The sequence below is a fragment of the Mastigoproctus giganteus genome, chromosome 3, assembly GCF_048544385.1.
Source record: "Mastigoproctus giganteus isolate SK-2022 chromosome 3, ASM4854438v1, whole genome shotgun sequence".
Taxonomy (NCBI): Eukaryota; Metazoa; Arthropoda; class Arachnida; order Uropygi; family Thelyphonidae; genus Mastigoproctus; species Mastigoproctus giganteus.
This window is the reverse complement of record NC_143577.1, coordinates 179,449,653-179,476,945: the sequence shown is the minus strand read 5'-3', so window position 1 is coordinate 179,476,945 and position 27,293 is coordinate 179,449,653. Positions and strand designations below refer to the sequence as shown.

At 35.1% G+C, this 27,293-nt stretch overlaps 1 protein-coding gene across 1 annotated transcript in view; it reads right to left on the bottom strand.

Annotated features, from left to right (window-relative positions):
• shtd (anaphase promoting complex subunit 1) overlaps nucleotides 1-27,293 on the bottom strand; it is a 989,031-nt gene that overhangs the window by 54,954 nt on the left and 906,784 nt on the right. Inside the window, exons 41-42 of the mRNA XM_090370159.1 lie at nucleotides 25,969-26,031; nucleotides 16,237-16,323 (exon numbers count right to left, since the gene is read on the bottom strand). Coding sequence (XP_090226285.1) covers nucleotides 16,237-16,323; nucleotides 25,969-26,031 — 150 coding nt within the window. The remainder of the gene's footprint in view (nucleotides 1-16,236; nucleotides 16,324-25,968; nucleotides 26,032-27,293) is intronic.

The following is a 27,293-nucleotide window of genomic DNA, read 5'->3' as shown; positions in this document are numbered from 1 at the left end:
ATTGGAAAACGAAGGTTTAGATAAAGGACGAGATTTTAAAGTGGAGTGTGGGATAAAGGATTCCATTCCTGCAAGAATAATTTCACTGACACGATCTGAGCAAACGTTGACATCAGGAGTTTTGAAACAGTAATCCGACCAAGGAAAAGAAGAAAAGAAGTCTCGCAGGTCATCCCATTTTGCATTCTTGTAATGCCAAACAACACGAGGTTGGGAATAGCCATGAGATAAAGGTTCCATTGGAGAAGAGACAATCACCAAGTTGTGATCTGAAGTGCCTAAAGGACCTCTCACTTCGACCGTGTACTTAGAAGGGTTGTTTGTGAGAAAAAGATCAAGCGTATTGGCTGTATGATTCGGATTGTCCGGTATTCTTGTAGGTAAATGAACAATCTGTGCTATGTCATTAGTAATTGCAAAAGCCTCAGCATCTCGACCTGCTGGGTCGGTGTGACTAGAAAACGGAAGCCAGCTGGAGTTGTGAACATTAAAATCACCAAGGAAAATTACCTCACTGTTAGGAAAGTTGGACTGGAGAAAGTCAAGTTGCAACGAGAGGAAGTCAAAGAGCTCCAAGTGATTAGTGGAGTTGGGAGAAGGGTAGAGACAACAAATGAATTTGACACAATGAGGTAGAGAGATTTTAAGCCAGAGAAGATCAAAGAGAGGAGATTCCAAATTGCCAAGTCTCTGACAGGGAATATCAGAACGGACATATGCACAAGTACCACCTTTGAGGCGAAAGGAATCATACAGCGAATAATTTGGGCATCTGAGATGAGCAGTAGTTGAATCAACCGATAACTGAGATTCTGTCAGAAAAAGTACATGGGGTTTGGCAGACTGCAAGTGGAAATGGACATCGTTGAGATTAGAACTGAGACCACGTATATTTGTGAAATGAATTAGGAAATCCTTGGGAGGTTTAGATCTTTTCGCAGATAAGCTTGTTCTATTAGTTTGACAATTCATGGTGTATTCAATAGTAAGAAAAAGTGGGTGGGACATGCTGTATGAAGTAATGAAATTTTTGGATATGGCGTACATGTGGTAAGAATATACCCAGATCCTTGACATAACGTGGCCTCGACAATGCTCCCGGCATACACACTACTCGGACTCCCTCCAGTCACTATCTGGCAGAGTAGAGGTAGCAAGATTATACACTAGCTGATCCGGAAGCCTCCTAGAGAGTTACCAATAGGTTCGGTCCGGTGTACTAACTAGCGGCCGGCCTGCGAAAACCGTTTTAGAGCTGTACCCTCGAAATGTAAGGAATATTGGATCTCGCCACGACGTTCATCATAACCTCAAAAGTCATCAATCATACTGCATGATGGAAGAGATAGGGAAGGGTTGACCGGAACTTAGCTCTAGAGACTAAACATGGGTTCCACCACTTCAAGCCTCCAATAAGCAAAGTGGTGGTATTTCACCGGTTGATGAGAGTCATCTACCACCTAGTACTGCCTGGTAACATAGAGGGGTGGCATTCCTCCATGTGGTGTGGGCGCCACACCTCGACCCCTGCTTACGTTGGTTCACACCTGGGTGGTCACCCACCATGTGCTTGTGCATGGAGGTTATACCCAGGATTACTAACAGTCCCACCATCGTGAAGGTGCAAGCAGAGGATTTGGCTGTCACAGACCGTCCGGACTTCGCCGAAATTGGGTCCACTTGACTCGAGTGTCACCCGAATATCAGTTCCATCAGCGTTTTAGACTCCCAGGTAGCAAGTACAGCTTGTCTGGCATATCTGAGAGAATGTCTGTGACAACCTCAAGGACCAAATTGGCTATGTATTTTAAAATTGCTTCATTTTTGATTTAATTGCAGTCAGACCTCTGTTTAACGAACTTCTTTATAGTGAATTTTTTTTATTCCCCCTTGGTAATTACATTTAAAATAGTTTCCGTTGAACAAAGAAAATTTCCATGTAATGAACAGATTAAGAGAGACAACTTTGTATGCATTGTTCTCACCTGTGGCCTTTAGGGCAATTAGAAAGTGCGAATTAAGGGTGAAAGGGATTACCGTTTCGCAATGTTAGTGGTGTCCGTAAAACCTATGCAGTCACATATTGAGAAGTCGCACTATTCAATATGCTTTCCATAGCCAGTCAGAGGATTAAGAAGATTCCTGACATTGAGAATAGCCTCTGGTCAACCTGTGTTGTGGTTCCTCTTTACTCCGACAAACAGGCATGTGTTTTTCGGAGAAGTGAGTGATCCATGCCTTCCACTAAATTTCTCCGTCTATGTTTACATGGTCACAGCAGATGAATATCCGTGTGATTCTGATTTTTTGCATAGTATTCAAAGAAGTGACAGTAGCAACTAGAAGTGGGGGGGTTGAGGCAACTAAGATATTATAAACTGTATTACCAATCTCCAAAAAACTAGCGCGAATTAAGGATGATTGCTAAAGAACTTGATGTGGAAACTATAAAGATCGGTTGTATGTTTGGGCCGCGATGTAGCTCGCGGACAGCAATTGCGGGTTGGAGGAATTATCTGCTTTGTGCAAACATTTTGAATCAGAAGCTAAATATTCGGGATTATTAATTCGACTTTTAATCTGGAATTTCTTAACCATTTAGCACTAATGATCAATATCCTGCAGGAGCTCTTACCTTTCAGAAGCTTTACAGAATCACTATGGTAAAAGCAGATAAATTAATTATTCAAACTGTCAATGCAATTGCTAATTTGAAAATTTCTGAAGGAAATTATGAAGCTAAAGTTGAGAGCATGTTGAAGTTGAAAGAATTTGAAGGAATCAAAATCGAAAGTAAAAAAAAAAAAATTACCTTGTACCAAGTTATTAAATGCATTATTTTATCCTTAAAGGATAAGTTATTAATGCAACAGGGTGATTTTAAATTAAAAAATAAAGAAAATTACGATAACGTTGAAAGAAATTTTTCGTATTTAGTATTAGTAATGGCCACATGGAGCAAGAAAGCCTATGGCTTATGCTGCACCAGCCAAAAAAAAAAAAAACCCCTGAACAAAACAATGATAAAACAATAAAATAAATAAATAATAATAATTAATAAAAAAAAGGAAATTACACCTATCATTCTATGTGTTCCCTGATAGTTACTCCCATAGAAAACCAATGGGAAACATATTTTCTTCGATAGTTTGCTTAATTTCGGTTATTTCTTTTTAGTAAAAATGTGAGCGAACAAATTGCATGCTCATGTTGCTAATTGTGTGTCCTTTTCTTGACAAGTGGATGAATCTACAGACGTCAGTGATACAGCTCAACTGCTCGGTATGGTTTTGTGAAAAGAAAGAAATAGAGGTCTTGATATATTTAACGCATTCAAAAATTTTAATGAAAAAATTAAATTACCACTATTTAAGCTCGTATCAATAACAAGATCAATGGAGCTAAAGCAATGATGGGGCATCTTAACAGATTCATTGCATTGTGCCAACAGGATGATGAATTCCCAGATTTTTTGTCACCACTGTATCATCCACCAACAAGTGTTAGCCAGCAAAAGATTAAATACTAAAAGTATTATGGACATAGCTTTCAAAATCGTGAATTCCATCAGAGGACAATCTCTTCAAAGGAGACTTTTCAAAATGCAACTTGATGAAAATGAACCAGATCTGATATTACACACAGATGTGAGGTGGCTGAGTCGGAGTAAGTTTCCACAGAGATTTCAAAATTTGCTGAATGAAATTAGAAAATTTGTTGATCAAAGGGGAGTTGATTATCAGCAGCTACAAGATACAGAGTGGTTTGTGTGATCTGGCTTTTTTTGTCAGATTTTACCAGTAAATTAAGTGATCTGAATTTGGAATTACAAGGAAAAAATAAAAATGTGGATGACATGATACATAGTATTTCTGCTTATAAATATCAATTTTCGGCAATGGCTGAGAATCTCAAAGAAAAAAAAATTTGATCATTTTGCAAATATACAAGATCATTTCTATAACTATCCTGTTTTTGGATTTAATAGTGAGAAATATGTTTCTGCAATTGAAAAAGTTATTGATGATTTTGAAACCAGATTCAGTGATTTTAAAACAATCGAAGACATTGTTCAATATATTTCTTATACATTTAATGTCAGGTTAATATCTATTTAATGTAAATTGCAGAAAACCTGTGTTTTTCACATGGAGAAAATATTACTTGAAAATGAAATTATTAGATTTTGAAACAATATCTTTCTAAAAGCCAGATCACTAGAAAAAGACTTTTGGAAATATGTTTGCCAAGAAAAGTACCCAAATGTAAAAAAAATGCAGTGAACTTTTAAATTCCTGTTTTGGTTCCACATATCTATGTGAATTGGCCTTTTTGTATTTTAAACAAACAAAGATGAAGAATCTCTTACGGACGTCTACTCTATTCTACTCTTACGGACTTGCATACAGAAGATTCTTTACGGTTGGCCTTATCACAGTATATCCCCGATTTTGAAAGCTTGGCAGATGACACGAAGACCGAAGACACAAACATCACATAAATTAAAATTTTAAATATGTGCGAATATAAAATAAGAATTCTAAATTGTATTTAATTTTAAAATTTATAAACACCATTTTTCAATGTGTTGATTAACTTTTTTAACCATGTGCAATGAAATTCTTAAGATGGTAGATCGCGGCACATTTTTAAGAAAAAAAAATAGATCGCATCGCAAATTAAGTTGGCAACCCCTGGTATAAGGCAATGGTCAAGTCACGTCTTGAGTACTGCATGCAGGTCTGGAGGCCTAATTTTAGGAAGGATGTAGATTTGCTTGAGCGTGTACAGAGAAGGGCAACAAGATTGGTGAGGGGAAATGAAGGGATCCTCTTACCAAGAGAGGCTTAAGTTCTGCAAATTGCAGTGGCTGGAGACTAGGCACCTGCACGGTGATCTGATTGAGGTGTATAAGGCCTTGAATGGGTTCAGCACGCTGAATTCTGATGGGATCCTTCTACTTGTTCAGATTACGAACCTAAGGGGACATAAATTCAAATTAAGAAAAGACAGATGTAGATTGGATGTGCGGAAATTTAGCGCGGTGGTTAATTGCTGGAACAAACTTCCATCTGTCATTGTGAAAGTTGATAGGTTAAATAAATTTAAGGAGGAACTGGACAAACATTTAGAGTAAATGGTTGTGTAAATTTTTTTTTTTTTTTTTTTTTGTGGCTGATGCTACATAAGCTCATTCACTTGCTTTCTTGAATCACATGCCACTATTACTATCCCCACAATATCTGCATTTGGTGACTTAAACAATACTTCAAATTCATCAAATTTATTTACTATATTCCCAGCATGAGTGTACAGGCACCTGTTCTTAATCTTAGTCATCCCTAACACAGCCCAATATTTGCATGCTCCACAAGTATCTTCAGCATGCCTTGAAATCCTGACACTGCTATCTTGGGTGCTTTGTGTTCTAATAGAAGACAGTACAAGAATCACTTTTACCTCTGCCTATGGCTTTAGTTAATCTTTTAGTCTGTGTATTCTGCCCACAAACTAGCAGTTTCCTGACTCATCTAGCACTGCCTCTTTATAGCAACAACAAATATTCTTGCACTCATATTTAAGTGCTAATCTGTGATGTTGCTAATGTTTCTGTGATGCTGCTGATACCACTTTCTCCACAAATATACAATTTTAATGAAGCATTCGAACTAATGAAGCTCTTATAGGTTGGTCATAAAATGATATAGCATATGATATTCCATATCATGGGTGAAATATGTCCAGAGCACATGGGTACCAGTTTCTAAGAAGTGCTCAACTATCTAGCATGGATAGGGATGATTTATTTGGTAATTTTTTCAATATGTTTAGGTTGGGTGGACAGATATATGTACTGTTGAATTGTACTTTGTAGAAAATCAGTGACAATTGCTGTATGTTTTCTAGTTGAATAAACACTGCAACAGTGCTTATTTAACTAGAAAATGTGAAAACAGTCTCACACATTAAAAAATTACAAACATTTTTGTAATTTTTGGATACATGAGAATGGTGGGTTCTTGGTGTAAATGATTTTAAGAGTGGATGGTGCTGTGCCAACATAGACAGAGAGAGAGAGAGAGAGAGAGAGAGAGAGAGAGAGAGAGAGAGAGAGAGAGACTATGGTGTTAATGTTAATCAAATAGCTGTTGTTATCTTATTTTCATTATATTATACATATTGAAATTATATTGTTTGTTTCTTCTTGATCAAGATGCCCATTCCAGCTTTATTACAATAGTTAGTAGCCTATAATTTTTAAATTATAAAAGGAATTTTGCCCCATGACAACACCCCATGCTGCTCTGGCAGCCTGTCTGCATTGCTCAGAAAACTTCATATCTGACTGCACAATTACTCCCAGGTCTTTTTCATTTTCTACCACCCTAAGTGTAGTACCACACATTTGGTACATTTCGGGGTTACTTCTACTCATATACAGTACTTTGCATTATTTGTCAATGTTAAACTTCAGTTGCCACTTCTCAGCACATCTGCCCAACTTTTCTAGATCCTGTTGCAGTAGCACACTGCCATTACTGTCATTAACAACCCTGCCAACTTTAGTATCATTAGCAAACTTGGATATTAAGCTCGATACACCTTAATCAATATCACTGATAAATATACAGAGCAACAGTGAGTAAATTAGCCACTCTTGAGCTACCCATAAGAAAATGTTGATGAATATCACTAAACTTGTTTTTAACAAAACTACCTAACTGAGTATATATAATATTTTCAATAATTTTACTTAATGGGTTCATCTTATGTATGGGTCTAAAAGAAACTGGCTTGTCTTTAATTCCTTTTTAAATTGTGGAGTAATAATAGTTACTTTCAATCTTGATGGGATTTTACCCACTTCAAAAATAGCATTTATTAAGTGTATCAATTGTTGTTGAAGGACCACAAAACAGTGCTTCCAGAAAGCCACTGGAATATAATCGATGCTTATATCATAATTTAATTTAAATTTATTTAATGTATCCAATAAAATAAAGTTGATTTTAAAATGTGTCAAGATATCACTGTAATTTATGGAAAAATTATTATTAAGAAGCTTTCATATTTTTGAGAATATAAATCACAATAATGGCAAATTTGGCAAATTCATCTACATTAATGGTTTCCATTATATTAGCATGAGCATAATTTTTTTCCCTTACTTCCAATGCTTTCAGAATAGTCTCATATCATGTCTTTTTAATACTGCATTTTGTAAATTAAATAAATATTTCTTATAAGCAAAATTAATATTGTACTTAACTTGTCTCTTCAGATTAGAAAACTGTGTATAAAAATCATGTATCTGCATATTTTTATATTTAACAAAAAATTTTTTTTTCTCCTAAGTAGTTGTATTATTCTTTTAGAAAACCACAAATTTTTCAGTATTAAACTTAAAGGTTTAAGGGTATGTTATTTTAAATTATCATGGTGCCAAGAGTTTGTCATAAAGTACATTCAAAATCATATTAGGGTCTTGAATACTAAAGAAAAATTGCCAGTCTGCATTTATAATTGCTTTTCTAAGTTTTGATGTGAAAACAACTAGAGTAAAATTGATTGGTAACAAAATTTTCTTATGGTAATGGAAATGATGCAATTGATTGTTAACAATTTTTTTTTACGGAAATGACGCAACTGATGTCACTGCCTATTTGGTGATTGTTTTTGGTGGTGATTTCAAATTATGCAAATGACATCACTTCCTAAATGGCGCTCACTCAGTCAGCAACACTGACTCTGTAGAGTAAGCAGTTAGTTCAGTAGAGTAAGTTCATACTGAGATATGGAAATGATGTCACTTCCTAAATGACACAAAATCAGTCACTAACATTGATTCAGTAGAGTAAGCAGCGAGTAGTAATATTATGCAAGAATAAAAGCAGAATATTATGCATGAAAGCAGGAGTAATTATGCAAGAATAAAATGCAGACTTAATAAAAACTGCTTCTCAAGATTTTGATCAACATCAACCTTCTAAGTAGCATAAATAAGTAAGTTTCGATTAAACCATTAAAAAATTTAAACGGTTTTACTCTAGTGCTGCCAATAGATGTTTTCACAAAAAATAAAACATCTTTATGTTTTATAAAATAAAAGCAGCATGCGTACAGGGTACACATGCTGCTTTTTTTTTTTTTTTTCCCCAAGGAGCATTCTTAAAATTACAAAAGCATTGCTTCACTTCATTTTTAATTAATTTAATTCTGAGATCAAATTCAAGCTGTAACGCTGGACGATCAGAGTAAAAATAATTGGTGACATAATTTATTTTTATTTCAAAATTTGTAAATACCAAGTCTAGGCTTTTGTCTTTTCTCGTTGGTAGTTTGCATTTCTGCTTTAAATTCAATCTAAGAAATATTTACTTTAGATATCGTAATAAATATATATTATTGCTATGAGAGTCTTCATTTTCCATTCCATTATCATATTGAATATTAAAATCTTCCATTACTATAATTTTTTCATCTCTCTTCGAGGAGATTAATAGGAATTCTAATAACTGCTCAAGTATTTTTTAGCATAGCCCTTTTGACTGGAGGGGGCAGGTATATAGCTACCAATTGAACTGTTACATTACCAATTTTTAGTGTAGTATAAATATCTTCAATATCAGCTAATGGAATAATTTCTAAGATAACTAATTTTTGGTGCAGTATAATCATTACTCCACCCCCCACCCATTTTATTTATTCTGTCTTTTCTAATTAATTGAAAATTTGGAGGACATATTTCAGAATCTAAAACGCCAGAAGAAAGCCAAGTCTCTGTTAAGACCCAGATGTTAAAATCAGAGTGACTAATCTCTAGTTTAACTTTGTTAAAATTATCAATGATACTCCTAAAATTTTGGAAGTATATATTAATAAAAATTCCTTTATAATGATCCTTATCTTTATGGCTGCCAGATCTAATTTTTCCAATTAATTGCTATTTATTCTGGTTAGGTTCTACTGTAGCAAAAGCAGATTAATTATAGCAGGTTTTGTGGATAATATAATTATTATCCTTTTTATATTTTTAAACCTAAATTCCTGAACAGTTACCCCATCAGGAAAGTTGTGTGTGGATCTCATAAGATCTAAGTCATTCTGATCAAAGTTGATTTTAAAAGTGGACTATATTTCTGGATAAAGTAATTTTATTTTTTCAGCTGTAATATTTACATTTATTTTAATCTTAAAATAACATTCATGATCTGCCTCCTCTATAGAAGTTGTAAGCCTAGAGATATGCCAAAAAACCTTTTTCGGAAAGAGTAATAAATTTCCTCTATTTCCCCTTCCAATAAAATTGACTTTACTATCACTGGACATAATCCAAGATCCATGATCAGTTTTAACACCAAAATAATTAAATTTAATTTTTTTTAACCACTATTATTATTTGTTTTGTATTTATTGCTGAATGCATTTAAGGTTGGGCTGTTAACTGATTAATATGATTTTCAAAGCACTTACCTAGAGGAGCTAGAGAGAGCTCATTTAGAGGACTTCCCACACTTTCCATACCCTCCTCACTAAAGAAGGGTGAAATTTTCTCTGTGGGATTCTCACATATGTAGTTGAGAGCTAAATGAAATATCAATAATCTAGGCATTGGATCTGATAGTCCTGAGCCTACTTGCCGAAGTGTGTTTGTTTCTATGTCATTATTTTTTGATAGGGATGGTGTTGGGGTCCTATAAGAAAATTTTAACTTATTAGGACTCATTAATTTTTATTTTGCTTCAGTGCCCATGATCACTACCTGTCAAAAAGCCCAAGAGAATGCCCACTATCCAGCAAAGAATAAATATGCTCAAGAGTGGTGAGCCAGGGCTACCAAAACACCACACCCATATAGTTGCCAGCCTAATCCAGTTGCTCAAATAAATGGATAAGAGCATGACAATAAAAGGTTGAATAGGTTAGCCAACTAGATGAGTGATCATGGGAGAGATCCCAGAATGTCCCTTATTGTTAAAACAGAGGTCAAAATGATGTGTAAACTACCTGGATCGCCCCCCCTCAAGTTTCCAGGTGTTCTAGCACACATTTACCCAGGGGGGGTCTCACATCTGGTGAGTATGGGCTTGGCCCACCCAGGGTCCTGAGCTGGGTATCATCATTCTTCTCTTTCTTGTTTCTTCCCTTCTACTGGGAAGGCAATTGGTGATTCCCTTCTACTTTTGACTCTCTCTCTCTCTCTCTCAGGGTAACTTGGGAAATTTTTTTTTTTTTTTTTTTTCTTTTGGCTGATGCAGCATAAGCCTCAGGCTTCCTTGCAATATATTCTTAATAATAATAGTTAATAATAACAGCAAACATGCAGATACCTATGGTGTTGAACTGGAATCTAGATTCCAGTTCAATATCACATGTGATGATTGAGTGGGAGAAGAAAGAGAGTGGTTATCAATGAGCACTGCTCTTCTTGAATAATGTCATAAGCTAAATCCCCAGGATTTCATGCTGGGCCCATTGTTATTTTATCATCAATATTTAATAATTATACTGATGAAGATATATCAGGCTTAATGTTGAAGTTTGCAGTTGATGCAGAGGTCAGCAGGGTAGTTAATGACAGTAATCAGGATATACTAATCAACAAGATTAGAAAAATTAGGCAGATTCACTGAGAAGTGGTATTTGAAGTTTACCACTGACAAATGTACTGCATACAGCTAGCAGTAATCCTAAAATGGCATACCACACTCAAGAGAGGGAAGAATGAAAAAAGAGTAATTGTGCAGTCAGACAGGAGGTTCTTTGAACAGTGGAGACAGGCTGCCAGGGCATCTCATGGGATTTTGTCAAACATATAGAGGAAGTTTGAAAGCAGGGATAAAGAGTTGTGTAAGGCAGTGATTAGGACATGCCCTGAGTACTGCATACAGGTCTGCAAGTCTCATTTAAGGAAGGATGTGGATCTGTTGAAATGGATGCAGAGAAGAGCAGTGTAATTAGCGAGAGGAAAAAAGGATACTCTTACAAATTACAAACTATAGCATCTGTTAACTAGGTATGAGATGATGTGAGTGAAGTGTTTAAGGTTTTGAATGGAGTGATTACACTAAATAATAGTAGTAGTAGTAGTAGTGGCATTTTGTAGGTGGTAGATGACTTTCATCAACCGGTGAAATACCACCACTTTACTTATTGGAGGCTTGAAGTGGTGAAACCCATGTTTAGTCTCTAGAGCAAAGTTTCCGGCATTCCCGTCCCCCTATACTTCTCCTTCAACCCATGCACGGTACTAAGTACTATAGGTTTTGATACCTTTTGTGTTTGGGGTTTTCATTAAAAAAAAAAAAAAAAATGTGATGCAAGAAAGCAACAAAGCAAATGTATGAGCTTATGCAGCATCAGCCAAAAAAAAAAAAAAATCACAGCATTCCCTCCAAATGCCTGTCCAGTTCCTCCTTAAATTTATTCAACCTATCAACTTCCACAATGACAGATGGAAGTTTGTTCCAGCAATTAACCACCCGCTGGCTAAAGGCAAATTTCCGCACATCCAATCTACATCTGTCTTTTCTTAATTTGAATTTATGGCCCCTTAGGTTCGTAATCTGAACAAGTGGATTGATTGATTTGGTAGTTGTTGGCGCATCGGCTTCTGTGGCCATATTGCACCTCCCAAGGTTTTTGCAGTACTTTGATCCAAGCCTGAGGCGGGAATCAAACCCGCGACCTTTGGGTTGCCGGGCAGGTACTTTACCCACTCGGCTAGCCCGGTCAGCATGAACAAGTGGAAGGATCCCATCAGAATTCAGCATGCTGAACCCATTCGAGGCCTTATATACCTCAATCAGATCACAGTGCAGGTGCCTAGTCTCCAGCCACTGCAATTTGCAGAACTTAAGCCTCTCTTGATAAGAGGATCCCTTCATTCCCCTCACTAATCTTGTTGCCCTTCTCTGTACACGCTCAAGTAAATCTACATCCTTCCTAAAATGAGGCCTCCAGACCTGTACGCAGTACTCAAGGCGTGGCCTGACCATTGCCTTATACAGAGGGATAATCACCTCCTTTTCCCTGCTAGCAAAATTCCTATATATCATTGACAAAACCCCATGACCTGCCCTGGCAGCCTGTCTGCATTGCTCAGAAAACTTCATATCTGCCTGCACAATTACTCCCAGGTCTTTTTCATTTTCTACCACCTTAAGTGTAGTACCACACAGTTGGTACGTTTCTCTGGGGTTACTTCTACCCATATGCAGTACTTTGCATTTGTCAACGTTAAACTTCAGTTGCCACTTCTTAGCCCATCTGCCCAAATTATCTAGATCCTGTTGCAGTAGCACACTGCCATTACTGTCATTAACAACCCTGCCAACCTTTGTATCATCTGCAAACTTCGACACTAAGCCTGATATACCATCATCAATATCATTGATAAATATACAAAACAACAGTGGACCCAACACCGAACCCTGTGGGAGTCCACTAATAACATTAGTCCAAGAAGACCAGCACCCAATGATCACCACCCTCTGTCTTCTCCCACCCAATCATCCTTTTATCCATTGTAGCAACTTACCCTTAATACCATTCTGCTCCAATTTGTACAATAGTCTTCCATGCGCAACAGTGTCAAAAGCTTTCCTGAAATCCAAATATATGATATCAAAATTATTTTTTGCATCCAGTTCCTTTGTAACCACATCATAATATCCTATCAAATTTGTCAGACAAGACTTTCCCTTAACAAACCCATGCTGTGTCTGAATTATTGCTGCAGTCTTGTCTAGATGATCCTGCAATGCATCTTTAGCCACCGACTCCATTATTTTACCCGGAACAGAGGTTAAACTAACTGGTCTGTAATTACCTGATTAATGGTGGGAAACTTACTCTTATTCTTACTCAGAACAACAGCCATTATATAAGAGGGGATAAATTTAAATTTGTGAAGGATGGTTGTAGGAGAGATGTGTGGAAATTTGCTTTCAGCCAGAGAGTAATTGATTGTGAGAAGAAACGTCCATCGCTGTTGTGAAAACGGATAGTTTAAATAAATTTAAGGAAGAATTAGACAAATTAGTAGAAGAGATGCATAGCTGATGTAGGAAGTGTATATGTGTGTGTTTTCTTTTTAATTTTTTTATTTAGTATTAGTACCAGCAAATGATGCAAGAAAGCAAGCTTGCACAACATCACAAAAAAAAAAAAAAAAAAAAACCCCACTTCCAAATTTGTTTATTCATCCTTCCAACAGTCTGCCTAGTTCTTCCTTCAATTTATTCAAACTATCCACTTCCATGACATCAGATAAAAGTTTTTTCTAGCAATCAACTACCGACTGGCTAAAGGCAAACTTCAGCACACGTAATCTACAACCATCCCTCCTCAATTTCAATTTATGCTCTCTCACCAGCAAGAGGAAGAATCTTCAGCATTGAGCTTGCACAATCCATTCAAATCCTTAAACACCTCAATCAGATCACCTTGCAAGTGCCTCCAGATGCTAAAATTTGCATAACTGAAGCCTTTCTGGGTAAGAGCAGCCCTTTGTTCCCTTCACCAATTTCATTGCTCTTCTCTATACCAGCTCTATAGCCTTCCTAAAATGAGGCTTCCAGATCTGTATGAAGTACTTGTATAAGGGAATAATCACATCCTCATCCTTGCTATCAAAATTTATGTATATTATTGATAAAAGCCCCCATGTGCTTTCCTGGCAACCTGTCTACACTGCTCTGAAAATTTCATATCTGACTGCAAATTACCACTAGGTTTTTTTCATTTTCCAAAACATGAGTGTACTGCCACAAATTTGGTACTTTAATCTGGAAATACTGCTACTCATGTGAAGGACTTAGCATTTGTCAATGTTAAACTTAAATTGCCATTTCTCAGCCAAACAGCCCAATTTTTCTAGATCTTCTTGCAGTAGCATAGTGTCATTACTGCTATTAACCACCCTGCCAACCTTCATATCAACCAAGAGAAATATGACATTAATCAGGATATGCTTCTTCAAGATTTTGATAAACTAAACCAACTGACTGAAAAAAAAAAAATGGTCGTTTTCATATTTCAGCTCATTTAATAAATTCCATATAGTACATGTCTTTTCTCATTCTTTTTTGGATTAAGTTTCTAGTTTCCTTTATTTGGGTCCAGTGGAACCAGTGGCAACTTGCTATAACAAAAAATGGGAGAAATAAATAGCAATCAAACACTAATTTATCTCTCTTAGCCAGCAGTGAAGGTCACTGAAACTTGTTTGGCAGCTAGAGCCTTGTAAAGTATCATATTGGCAGAATCAAACCCAACCATACTGTATTTGGTTTGCATGTGAGACCCCTTTATGAAAATGAGAGTAGTATATGGCTTTACAGTAGTTTCTGATGTCATTTGTTAAAGAGAAATGGGAGGATGGGATGCAAAACAAGTTCCATGAACTTGTTTTGCATGAACTTGTTCCATGAGCTCGAGTGAACATTAAGTCATATAAAAGATAATCTTTATGCAAAACAGTATTCCACCACATATTGTTTTATTCATTAGGACGATGTTGCAAGAAATTCTGAAGTCAATTTTCATTCCTTTACTCACACCACTGCCCTCATGGTGGGACTATCTTCTGGTTATGGGACTATATGAAGTCATGGGTGTACAAAGGTGTTAAGCATACTTGGTAGATTTCAGACATCTAAGGGCCAACATCTAAGAGTTAGCAAATAACTGAATATATTCAATTCCCACTTGTTCCTAATAGTAACTGTCTGCATCTTAGACAAAGGTGCAGGAAAAGTGCTGTTGTGTACACTGCAATCAGTAGTGTAGTGGTAGATGATAATGCACATACTGAACTTAAGATGCAATGCACAACAATCATTTCATCATTAGCATTAGCATTAGCATTAGTAGAGGCATTTGATGCAAGAAAGCAAGCTTATGCAGCATCAGCCAAAAAAAAAAAAAAAAAAAAAAAAAAAACCCACTTCCACTTCACCCCTCTGTTCGTTCAAAATACCTGTCCAGCTGAGCCTTAAACTTATTTAGGCTAACAACCTCCACCACAAGGGATGGAAATCTGTTCCACCAACCAACCACCCACCCACTGGCTAAAGGCAAATTTCCGCACGTCCGTCTATCCTACATCTGTCTTTCCTCAATTTGAATTTATGCCCTCTCAGGTGATTTTTCTGAGCTAGAGGAAGAATCCCATCAGCATTGAGCATGCTTAAACCATTCAAGGCTTTATACACCTCTATCAGATCACCTCGCTGGTGCCTAGTCTCCAGACACTGTAATTTGCAAAACTTAAGCCTTTCTTCATAAGAGCACCCCTTTGTTCCATTCACTAATCTTGTTGCCCTTCTCTGTACTCGTTCCAGCAGCTCTACATCCTTCTTGAAATGAGGCCTCCAGACCTGTATACAGTACTCTAGGTGTGGCCTGACCATCGCCTTATACAATGGAATAATCACCTCCTTATCCCTGCTGGAAAAATTCCTGTATATCATTGACAATACTCCATGAGCTACTCTTGCAGCCCGTCTGCACTGCTTTTATTCTAAAAGCAAAAGACAGAACTTATTTAAAACTGCAGCCAATGTTAGGGTTATTTCTGACTTCTTTGTTCCAAATATTGATGAACTAATGTGAATTATTCAATACAAGCCCCTCATTAAAGAACTGGTTAAAATGTACTGTTTTACTGGTATAAAAAAATAAATTTTTATATATTATGTTATATCTTTCTGTATTAGATATTTAGAAATCAAAAGCAATTTGTGACATACTCATAATGTGTGTTTATAGGACTACTTTTGGATTTTCCCTAATTTTCATGTACAAATTTGAAAATAATTCTTAAAATCAAATTAAAAAAGAAAAAATTTTAATAGCATAGTCAACAAAACCTAATTTTGTTAGGTAAAATAGATAGGTTAAATGTAAATAAATAAATATATAGTGCTGTGTAGGTGGTATGAACACAAAGCTTCATAGACCACCTCCTGGGAAACACTACTGTAGAGGGCCAAAGAGTTTGTCAAAGTATGCCTTACAATTACATGTCTGACTTGTTTATTAACATGAATTCTTGATATAAGTTCTTAGTGGGAACGAGTGGTGACAGAAAATAGAACTAAATATGAAAATCAGGATGTTGAAAATTTTTTGTATGCATACATAACAAAAAGCTATGATGCAAATATGCTTGAACACCAAAATATACATACAATATCATAATGAGTAAAATAACAAAATATCAAAAGTTACCTCTTTGCTTCTGGCTCTTGGTTTTAAGAAAAATGTAGCAAAATTTAATGCCACAGCATCATTTGTAAATTCAGTGACAGCAGTAGGCTGAAAAAAGCAAATAAACATATATGAAAAAATTATATTTATGAAAAAGGAGAAATTTTCGGGATACATTTATATGATAACATTTACAAGGGTATGCCAGTCACACAAGTATACAAGGTGTAACAATAAAGTTCCCAGACTGGTGCAACTGCAGTCATGCGCAATGAGTGTTTTGAAAATAAATAGATATGTTGTAGTTCGAACTTACTCCAAAAGAGGGTGGTACACACATCGTCCAGCAGGCTGAGAGGTTACAAATAACAACTAGTTTGTTAGTCGTGTGAACGTTCCATGTCACGATTTTGCAATGGAGCAATAAACAAATATCAAAGTTTGCTTTAAATTGGGAAAGTCTGTAACAGAAACATATGAAATGTTAAAAACTGCTTATGGTGATTGAATGCTAAGTCATACCAATGTATTTGAATGGTATAAGTGGGTATCCATCAACCTCTCAAAATGAGAGGTTGATGGATTGCAAAACATTGGGAAATTGTAGCAAGAGATTGTCGTTCGACCCTCAGAATGATGGCTGATGAGTTGAATATGAATAAAAAAGTTGATTCATCAAATTTTGCATGAATAACTGGAGAAAAGGAAGGCGTGTGTAAACTTGCCAAACGGTTTCACGGGCAAGCAGAAGCAATGAAGAGCATCACCATGTGAAAATTTCATCCAGACCTGTCAAGACAATCCCTATTTCCTGGACAGTGGACCCCTACTTTACGATATTAATCCGTTCCAGAGACACCATCTTATCATGAAAATATCGTAATATGAACCCAATAACACATTGTTTTTTGGTAATTCTCATTTTTGTTTGTTTGTTTCTTTTAAAATTAAAATATCATTTTGGTCACTCGCACAGTAGCAGAACCTTTCTGGATTTATTGGATGGCTGTTTTTTGCAGTATGCTTGGGCGAATACACAGCCTAAAAGTTTAACAGATTAGGTAGAGTGAAATTGGTGGCTCTCACAGGGCAAGGAATTAAATCGGTTTTAAGAGTTACTAGGAGCATAAACAGATGCACATATAGATGCTTTTACTTTAATGTGAGGTTTATAGTAAATAAATTTTAGTAATCCAAAGTGTTGGTTAGGTCATCAGGTGTGGACAATTCAGAGATATCAGAAACATGGTGACAATAACACATAGCAGATACTGAATTTAAATATAGAGAGCACATTGTTTATAGCACAGAGTGGACACTCTCATAGGTGTTAATTCCTTTTACATGTTAAAGTGCATAGAAAGCGGAGCCACCATTGTATGAACATAGAAACATGCCAGAACATTGTGAAGAGTTCCTGGAGAATTTTTTCTGTTTTGTAATTGCGATGGACAATACGTCAATTCACTGATTATTAGTATGAGATATTCACAATTAATTATTATTCCAATACAAAAAATGACGCTATGCTATTTGTTTGTTATTTGGTTTTTAGGAGCATTAGCAACTAAGGCCATATTGCTCGGGGATATGCGGTGGTCATTTCCTGACCTTTCCGCATCCTCTGTATTTGGTGGTGATGGGCTCGAAACCCGGTCTAATCAAGAAGCGTGTGCTACGCACTGCTGCTCCTTCCCACCTGGCTACGGAGGCGCCTGATGAATGACACTATGAAAGACGGATGAATAGCGAAATATAAACATAAGTAAAGATTTCGAGAACAATATAATTATGGTTATAATAGTTGTGTGGTAACATTGAACAAAGCCGTTTTCTCCTTCTTATACTTTAAATTCATTTCTCCATTGTAATATAGTAATTTTCTTATGTTTTCACACATATATAATAATTTAATAAGCAATATTTTAAAATAATTTGAATGGTTTTTATAATATAATGGCCATGCATTGACTAAAATGTTGCCTAGAAGGAGATTAAGATAGCTGTGTGCCAGTTGCAATAAACATTAATAAAAACAGAATTTTATGTGCAGACTACTGGGTTCAGCTGAGTGATAATAAAAGGTTTCAGTACAGTGAGACCAGTGCACCTGTCACTGGTCTCATTTTATTATCACAGAGCTGAACCCAGTAGTGTGCACATAAAATTCTGTATTTATTAATGTTTATTGCAACTGGCATGCATGACTGTCATCTTAATCTCTTTCTAGGCTGCATTTTAGCCAATGTTTGGCCATTATATTTTAATATATTACTTATGTAAACTCCATAAAGCTACATCTGGTCACTTTGAGTAAACTCCATAAAGCTACATCTGGTCATCTTGTTTTAGGTTCCGATATAACGAACTCCTTTTAACTTTAGTTTTAATTTTTATTTAATTATTTCCCTTTATTTATTTATTATCTTAGGCATCACATCTAACAAAACGAACACTGCATCATTTAGCTGCTAATCAGAGCCACTAATAATTTTTTTTTTTTTTTTTTTGTATACTACACAAAAATATCAAGAATCTAGAACTTTCATTGTCTTCCAATGAAAAATTTGGAAGACAATTCTCAAAAAGTCAAAATCTGTGACTACATTTTTGACTGCTTTATTGCTGAGTTAGTTATTTTCTTTAACAAAAGTAATTTAGCATTCTTTCATTTAGATCATTATTTTTTTGAGTTTGCATTACAACAAAAAAAACAAACATCACACTTTATAATTGAGTAATTTTTTTTATAATTGAAATTGTTTTCATTTATGAAGTTTCTCATTACATATGAAAGATTTTTGTATTATATGTAGTCTTCTGTAAATTGAAATAGTAATATCATCACATGAACTGTCCCATAATATATATAAAAAACTTATACTGATTTGTTATAAAATTAAAAGCAAGACTTACATGCCCAGTACAAGCAACAAAACTAAATAAATTAATAATAACAGTAATAATAAAGCACTGTCACAATCATTGATTTCATAAACTGTAAAGATGCTATGACATATATTCCATGCTGTTACTGAGAAATAAGCTTTGCTTCTATGCCCAGTACAAGCAACAGACTTATGGCCCAGTACAAGTAACAAAACTAAATAAATTAGCACTGGCATCAGCATTAGTAGAGGCATATGATGCAAGAAAGCAAACTTATGCAGCATCAGCCAAAAAAAAAAAAAAAAAAAAAAAAAAAAAAAGCCTCCCATTTCGCCCCTCCATTCTTTCCAAATTCTGTCCAGCTCAGCCTTAAATTTATTTAGGCTATCAACTTCCACAACAAAAGATCGAAGTTTGTTCCACCACTCAACTACCCACTGGCTAAAGGCAAATTTCCGCACATATATTCTACAACTGTCTTTTCTCAATTTGAATCTATACCCTCTCAGGTTCTTAATCTGGGCAAGAGGAAGAGAATTCCATCAGCATTCAGCTTGCGCAACCCATTCAAGGCCTTAAACACCTCAATCAGATCACCTTGCAGATGCCTACTCTCCAGGTGCTGCAATTTGCAGAACTTAAGCCTTTCTTGGTAAGAGCACCCCTTTGTTCTCCTCACCAATCTTGTTGCCCTTTATTATACTTGTTCTGGCAACTCTACATCCTTCCTAAAATGAGGCAATTAATAATAATAGTAAAAATAAAGCACTTTGTCACAGTCTTCAGTACAATCGTGATTTCATAAACTGTAAAGATGCTATGACATATATTCCATGCTGTTACTGAGAGATAAGCTTTGCTCCCTTGCTAATACAAATATCAGTATATTTCTTACAACTCTACTGGAGTTTTAAGAAAGATACTGATACAGATAAGACTCTGAAACATGCTTATGACTTTCTTGCGACAGTTCACTAGACTAAAACAAATGGGAGCTGCCATTGTTTAGAAATATCTATAAATTTAAATTATTTAATTATTCGATAAACTATTACTTCCATTAACATCAATACCCATTCATATTAATTAATGTAATAAGTTATGAATTAGCTTTTAATTAGTTATCCAGTAGTTTTTTTTTTTTTTTTTTCTTTTACACTTCATTAAATATTTCCAGATAGTCAATTACGATAAATTACCTTAAATGTTCTTTTGGAAATTGGTGGAATAGCACTTCAGATTTGTTACAAAAGAAACACTTCTTTCTGTCTATGATGTCAGTAGACAACTACACAAATGATTATAATAACAAAAAAAGAGCAAAGTAAATTGAACTTGATAGGCTCATTAACACTAATCAAATCCAAATACAATAATAGCTTTATTAGCATTGGGCATGCGCATTTAGTAATCTGTGGGGTTTTGATTGCTGCATTAGTTTCAATGTTTATACAATGATGCCACCGGGAGTAATTGGGCAAGTGACCACTCTGTATCTTACTACTCTGTGGTTTATAGAAAGGACAGATGAAATGGGGAGGGGGGGGGAAGATTATGATTTGGTTAAGAAGCGCATGGACTCTAAGGCAGTGCATTTTCTGCATTGAATAAGCCACCTTCATCAATAATTTTTTTCAACACATCACAAAATTTCTCTGTAGCTGGAGAATTGGCACTGGTGACTTCACCACATACTTTAAAATGTTTTGGAAACCAGCACAATGCTTGAACCTATTAAACCACCCGTTGCTTGGCACGAACTTGGCTTGGGTTCGCCGTACTTATCCTTAATATCTTCATAAATACTTGGTTTTGCTTGTACGGCCATTGAACTCAGGGGCACTTGCTTCTGAATCTGAATTTCCATCCATATTATTAATAGCTGTTCCATCTTTGAACACTGGCGTGTGATCATGGTTGATCTTAAGTGCATTGTCCTTTAAAATAGTATTCACTGTTGTTGAAGCAGCAAGAAGTAATTCCGTGTAACTGATGACAAACTTTGTCCTGCTTCATACTTCTTAATCATTTTTATCTTCATTTCTAAATAAATTCATTTTGTTTCCTAGCACTGCCAGCACTTGCACTTTCTGTTGGTCCCTTTCCCTTCATCATTGTAATATGTAAATAGGAATGAAGAGAAGTTTGTGAAAATTTGTTTTTTATATGATTGAAGATTTCAGTGAAGGGGAGCACATTTCACCATAATAACGTAAAAACCCACAGAATTCCAGCTACCGGTATTATCACAAATGCAATAAGATTGAATTTGCTACCTATTTATAATAGCTTGCGCTAACAGAAAAGCCGAATAAACTGGAAAGTGCAAATTGTTTTTATTGTTTTTGCACTGACTTAAGGAGTCAGTGTAGATGATTCATTATTATATGAGTTGGAGTAACCATCTACTTTGACATCCAGTTTCTTAATGATGTAATTTGTAAGGAGTGATGCATTTCTTCCTGAAAATTTAGCAAAAATATTCCCTGATAATTAAACTCAGTCATGCTATATAACAAAATTAATTTTGTGGGGCAACTGCAATCTTTCAAATTTTGACAATATTTTGGAAATTTAGCTTTGGAATTTCTGGATGATTAGGAAGAAACTCTATTTCAGCTTCCATGAATCATCCCATGATGGCTGCCACATAGTAGATGAACTCAACTTGTTCTTGCATTAACTCCATGTTTAAGGCATAGTTAACTACATTCTAACCATGCAGTTAATAAACTTGGATGTAGTTAACAAACCATTCATTTGTTATTTACACCCAGGAAGCGGGGGGGGGGTCTTCAAGAACTCATATTAACTTCAGTGATGTCATGCACTTCATCTTCTTAGTCCAAACATGTGAAACTGCTAATACCTTTCACTAAAATTATTTTCTTTGATTTTGTCATTCCATAAATCTATTGTTAAACACTACACAAACAAGAAAAATTCAAGATAAAGTTAAGCCTACTCATAATTGTATGCACTTTCTGGAAAAGATTAATTTAAAATGGGCATATCTCAAGTAAAATTATAAAATAGCAAATAGCAAGCTTCATGCTTTATGGCAATCCAAAACAAAAAAACTTTTTGGTTTTTTTTGGTTCCAAAATAAGACTTTTTGGAAAGAAGTTTGTTTTGTAAGTCCACTGCATTAGAAATTAAGTTTCTAGTGCAGTGTGAGCTTTAAAAAATCTGCTTTAATATTAAAATATTATGCTATTATAGTGTATAAAACATTAGCCTTACCCAGGCTTTTTCTGTCAGTTGATTTCTGTTTGGACTGTCTATAAGACATCAATGGATTATCAATGGATCATCTTCAAGAAAGATATGGTACTATTGCAGAATTTTTCATCTTCAGAAATGTTGGGTCAAAGCTTTGTTTATAACAATAGCACTGCTGTTCAGACTTGGCTGCCAAGAGCATTTCCAAAGCTCAGCTAGAAAGAGGTCTGAATTTAATTTTGCGTGCCTGTCAATACCCTGACAAAATTGATGACCTTTGTACATCAATTAAATTTTTTCTTCTTTCATAATACTTAACTTAATGCTTCTGAAAGCTCGAGTAGGTAACTTGCTATCTATGAATTCTATCTTGAGCCAATTGACTTAACTGCCATAACAAAATACAGTTTGGTTTTGGCAATTCATGACATAAAACCTGCTGGCTAACAAACTAGCCCACAATTTACCAAATTTATGCATAAAGTCACACAGCCTAAATATTTGAAACTTTAACACACTTAATTGGATCATATCAGCACACAAATCAACTAGATAGTACATTTGTAAAACTGCAATAAAGTTTTTTTTTTACTATGTATAAATAGCTTACTATGGGTAAGTGTCCTCCATCAACATGTTTTTTTGCTCATTATGCCATGTCTCTGCACTTGTCTTTCAATGGTCTTTTGTAATTACAACTGGCACTAAAGAAAGCCTTAAGAAATTTATTGACAAGGGGAGTGCGGTGTTATGGCTTGTATTTATGGAATATCAGTCCAGAAATTTTAATAAAAAGTTCCGATTTTAATGTTTTTTTTTTTATTTTTTGCCAAAAACTTAGTTTTGGCAAAGAAAAACAGTTTTTTTGCAAAGTTAGAGAAACTATGGTACCAACTATATTACAATGGTAAGATGGAGAAGGGGTCAAATTTAGTTAAAAAGATATTAAACCCAGAGAAATGACAGTTACAGGAAAAATGTATTTTCTCATTTGTTAATTAACTTTAATGTCAACTTACAACTTTAATGAGAACCAGGCTTAACTATTTACTCACATATTCCTGTTATACCATTCTTGTTACTTTTATAGTGAATTATTAACTTATGTTTTGGATTTTAAGTTTTATTAACTGTCTTATAATAGGAATGAATATTTCAGTTTTCACTTAAGTATATAAATTCTTGTACATAATAGATGCAAAACAACATCCCTTCTATAGTTTCTTGAAAGACAAGATAAAATGGCACCATTGAAATTATTACAGTGAAACTTCCCTTTAACGGACAGACATGGGGAACGAAAATGTGTCCGTTAGAGAGAAGTGTCCGCTAACAAGAAGTCTGAGGGAGAAAAAAAAACAGAAAGAAAGAAAAATCGTTAAACGTTTAATGTAAAATTAAATTAAAATATATACAGATTTTGAACAATATTTTTGTAAATAATATACATACAATACAGTGATTACTGTATGTTGTGTATACATACACAACATACAGTAATCACTTATTTTCTTCTGCACCTTCTTCCGGCTGATAATTTTGTTTTCAACATTTGTTTGGAGTGAAGAAACCATCGAAAGTCCTTCAGTATCTTCTTCAGCGGTGAAAAACATTTTTAAACGATTGATTTGTATGAGCGCTTCTTCTATTTTCATTGGTGGTTCGTCGTTAATATGTTCTTCGACAGAATGACCTCCTTCCATTTCTTCATCCTCATGAGGAACTTCTTGTAAAATATCGATGATAATGTCGTTGATATCTAGAGCACCATCTTCTGTAGTGATGGTTCGAGTCTATATCTTTGTAGCCAGGGTCACTTGTAGCGGAAGTATCGTACATTATCAATAGATGTTGAAGTTCTTGTTCTTCTTGGTACTCCACATTGCTGTTCACAACTTCAATTTTTGCGTTTGAGAAGCCAGACTTTACAAAACAGTTCACAACAGTTTGTTTTCTAATTGCGTTTACTGAAGAGGAAATCTATTGAATCGCATCTAGGATGCTGATTTTCTTTGCAAGGTCGCTCGCACATGTTACATCGTTCATGTTTGCAATGAGATGTCTTAAAACACGTTTTCTGTAGTGAAGTTTAAAATTTTTTATTATCCCTTGATCCAAGGACTGACACTCTGCAGATGTGTTTGGTGGCAGAAAAATGATTTGAATGTTTGACAATTCAATGTGCGGGTGAGATCCAGCATTATCCATGTAAAGAATAATTTTTCTGTTTTGACGAATCATGTTTTGGTTAAAGTGACTTATCCATTCACTCATGATATCTCGTGTCATCCACGCTTTTTTATTAGACTTCCAGTTAACATCCAAAGGATTCAACTTTATGCCCTTGAAACAACGAGGATTTTGTGGGATTCCTATAAAAGAGGTTGTTCAAAGTCTCCCAGCATATTTGTACACAAAAGTTCCTTACAAATTTTTCCGCCCTGGCACTTTTCATTTTTTAGACTCATTGTTTTTTCAGGAAGAGCTTTAAAAAAACAACCCTGTTTCGTCACAGTTGTAAATATCCTTAGCTTCAAAATCACGACATAAATCTTCCAATTTGATGGTCCACTCTGTTACAACCCCAGTATCAACAGATCCACCTTCATCACTTACGGTTTTCCAAGAAATTTTATGCCGAGTTTTGAACTTGTCTAGCCATCCCACAGAAGCTTTGAACTCATTTACTCCCATAGATTTCACAACCTCCAAAGCCTTTTCCCTAATAATAGGCCCATTAATGGGAATTTTTTTACCACGTGCGCGACAAATTTGAAGTTCAACAGTTTTCGGGAATGATTTTTGAACCTGATCATTTCCGCGTTGCCAAAATTGTTTGAGCAGTTCATTTTTTTCCTTTAGGATGTCGCTTACCTGCGTCTTCCCGATTTTGAATTTTGCAGCGAGATTGCGAACACTATTTTTTTGCCGATCATACGCATTAATGAGTTCGACTTTATCTTTTAAAGTTAAATGTTTATGAAAAGACATTGTGCACTTCACACGACACTGAACAAAACTGAAACTGAAAAGACGAAAGGCGAACCATATTCCCCCCCCCCTGCACACACCAAATTCATCAGAAGTTTTACACGTGCCTTAAAATTCTTGAAAAAGGGTTTAAGAACTGCGACGTAAACCTTGACAAAATTCAGATAATCGGAAATAGAAAATAAACACACGATTGAGGCAATACGTGGAAGAAACGTTCCTAGAAAAAGGGCCGTGAGCTCGCCCACTGTCCGTTATGGGGAGATCAAATTAAGTGCTAATCTAAACGAAACAGTGCAGATTGCCTGTCCGCGTCCGTTACAGAGAATGTCCGCTAGACAGAAGCTGCAAACACGTTAAAACCAATGGAGGTGAGTTGGGGAATTTGAAAATGTCCGTTAACGAGAGGTGTCTGTTAGGAGAAGTTTCACTGTATTAAGTATGTGATAAACATGAAAATTTAATGCGAAGAAAAATTTGCTATTCTTTTTTTAACATAAAGGAATAGTGAATTCAAATAATAAAGTGAAACAGAATTTTTTTTTTTTTTTCTTTTTGAGATTTACATTACCTGAAAATTTAATTACAACTTTTGGCAATAAAAAAAATTAAAAATTTATTGTTCTAATCATATACAATTTAAGTACCTGCCTTTAGTTTCCAACCTTGCACATTATCCTTCATCAAGTTCTGAGCTAACAAACTTCGAAAGCCCTATTATAAAAGAAGCAAAAATATAAAAATTTAAGTATTTTAAAAAGGAAATTTTTCTAAATTTTAATCAAAGAATAATTTAATCACTAATAGCTGTAAACTAAACTGTTTAAACCCTAAGGAATCTCTTCCATCTGCCCAACACATAAGTTTAAATATGAGTAGTTATATATTTTAAAATTTTTTTGCTAAAACACTAAAGTCGAAGTGAAAGAATTATGACTAACTTTATAAGTTTTTAAGTTCTTTCTTTAAAAGAAATCAAGTATAATTAATGTAATTACATTATGAAAAATTATAGCACATAAAAATTAATGTAATTACAGTGAAGTTTAAAATATCAAACCAATTTTCCTGTACTTAACTATATCTAAGGATATGAAGGCATACGTGTCATTGGGTTAGTTGTTAAATTTTGTAGGTTTGCTAAGGTTATGTTAAGTTATGAATATGCTGGCTCAGCTACTTAGCTCACTATAAACTGACTTATAGCACACTTCTGTTGAGGCGCCTCCGTAGCCAGGTGGGAAGGAGCAGCAATGCGTAGCACGCGTTTCTTGATTAGACTGGGGTTTGAGCCCGTCACCACCAAATACAGAGGATGCGGAAAGGTCAGGGAATGACCACCGCATATCCTGGAGCAATATGGCCTTAGTTGCTAATGCTCCTAAAAACCAAATAACAACAACAACTTCTGTTGAAGGCTAAATACAAAATTCTCTGTGACCCATAATAGTTTTTATTGCTATTAGAAATATATACAGCAGGTACAATACTTAGCAAGTTGACCCTTCAGGGCAAGAAGAATAGGGGTAATTTTACATAACAGAAAGCTTGTGTGTTCTTTCTTTGTGCTATTGTAATTCAGTCAACATTACATTACATTTAACTGCTGCACTGCAGACGGAACTAACATGTCGACCATGAAATTTATATCTCTACTGAGTATAGGTAAGTGCTGTTTTATCTGTTTTAAGGCATACTTAAGATGATGGCCAACAGGATTATTTACTACTTATGTGAAAATTTTGCAAATCTGAGACTATGATGGATGTATGTTTTGCTTTTTTTATTTTTTTATTTTTTGAAAAATGGGATGTCCAATATCCACATCTTCTGCACACAGATTGTTATGACTGATGTCTTCAGGATTCATATTCAACCAGTGAGATTTTGATTTCCTAATAATGTCTGAACTTTTCAATTATAGTAGAACTTCAAAAGAGCAACAAATATCACATGGGATTGTGAATGAAGCATTA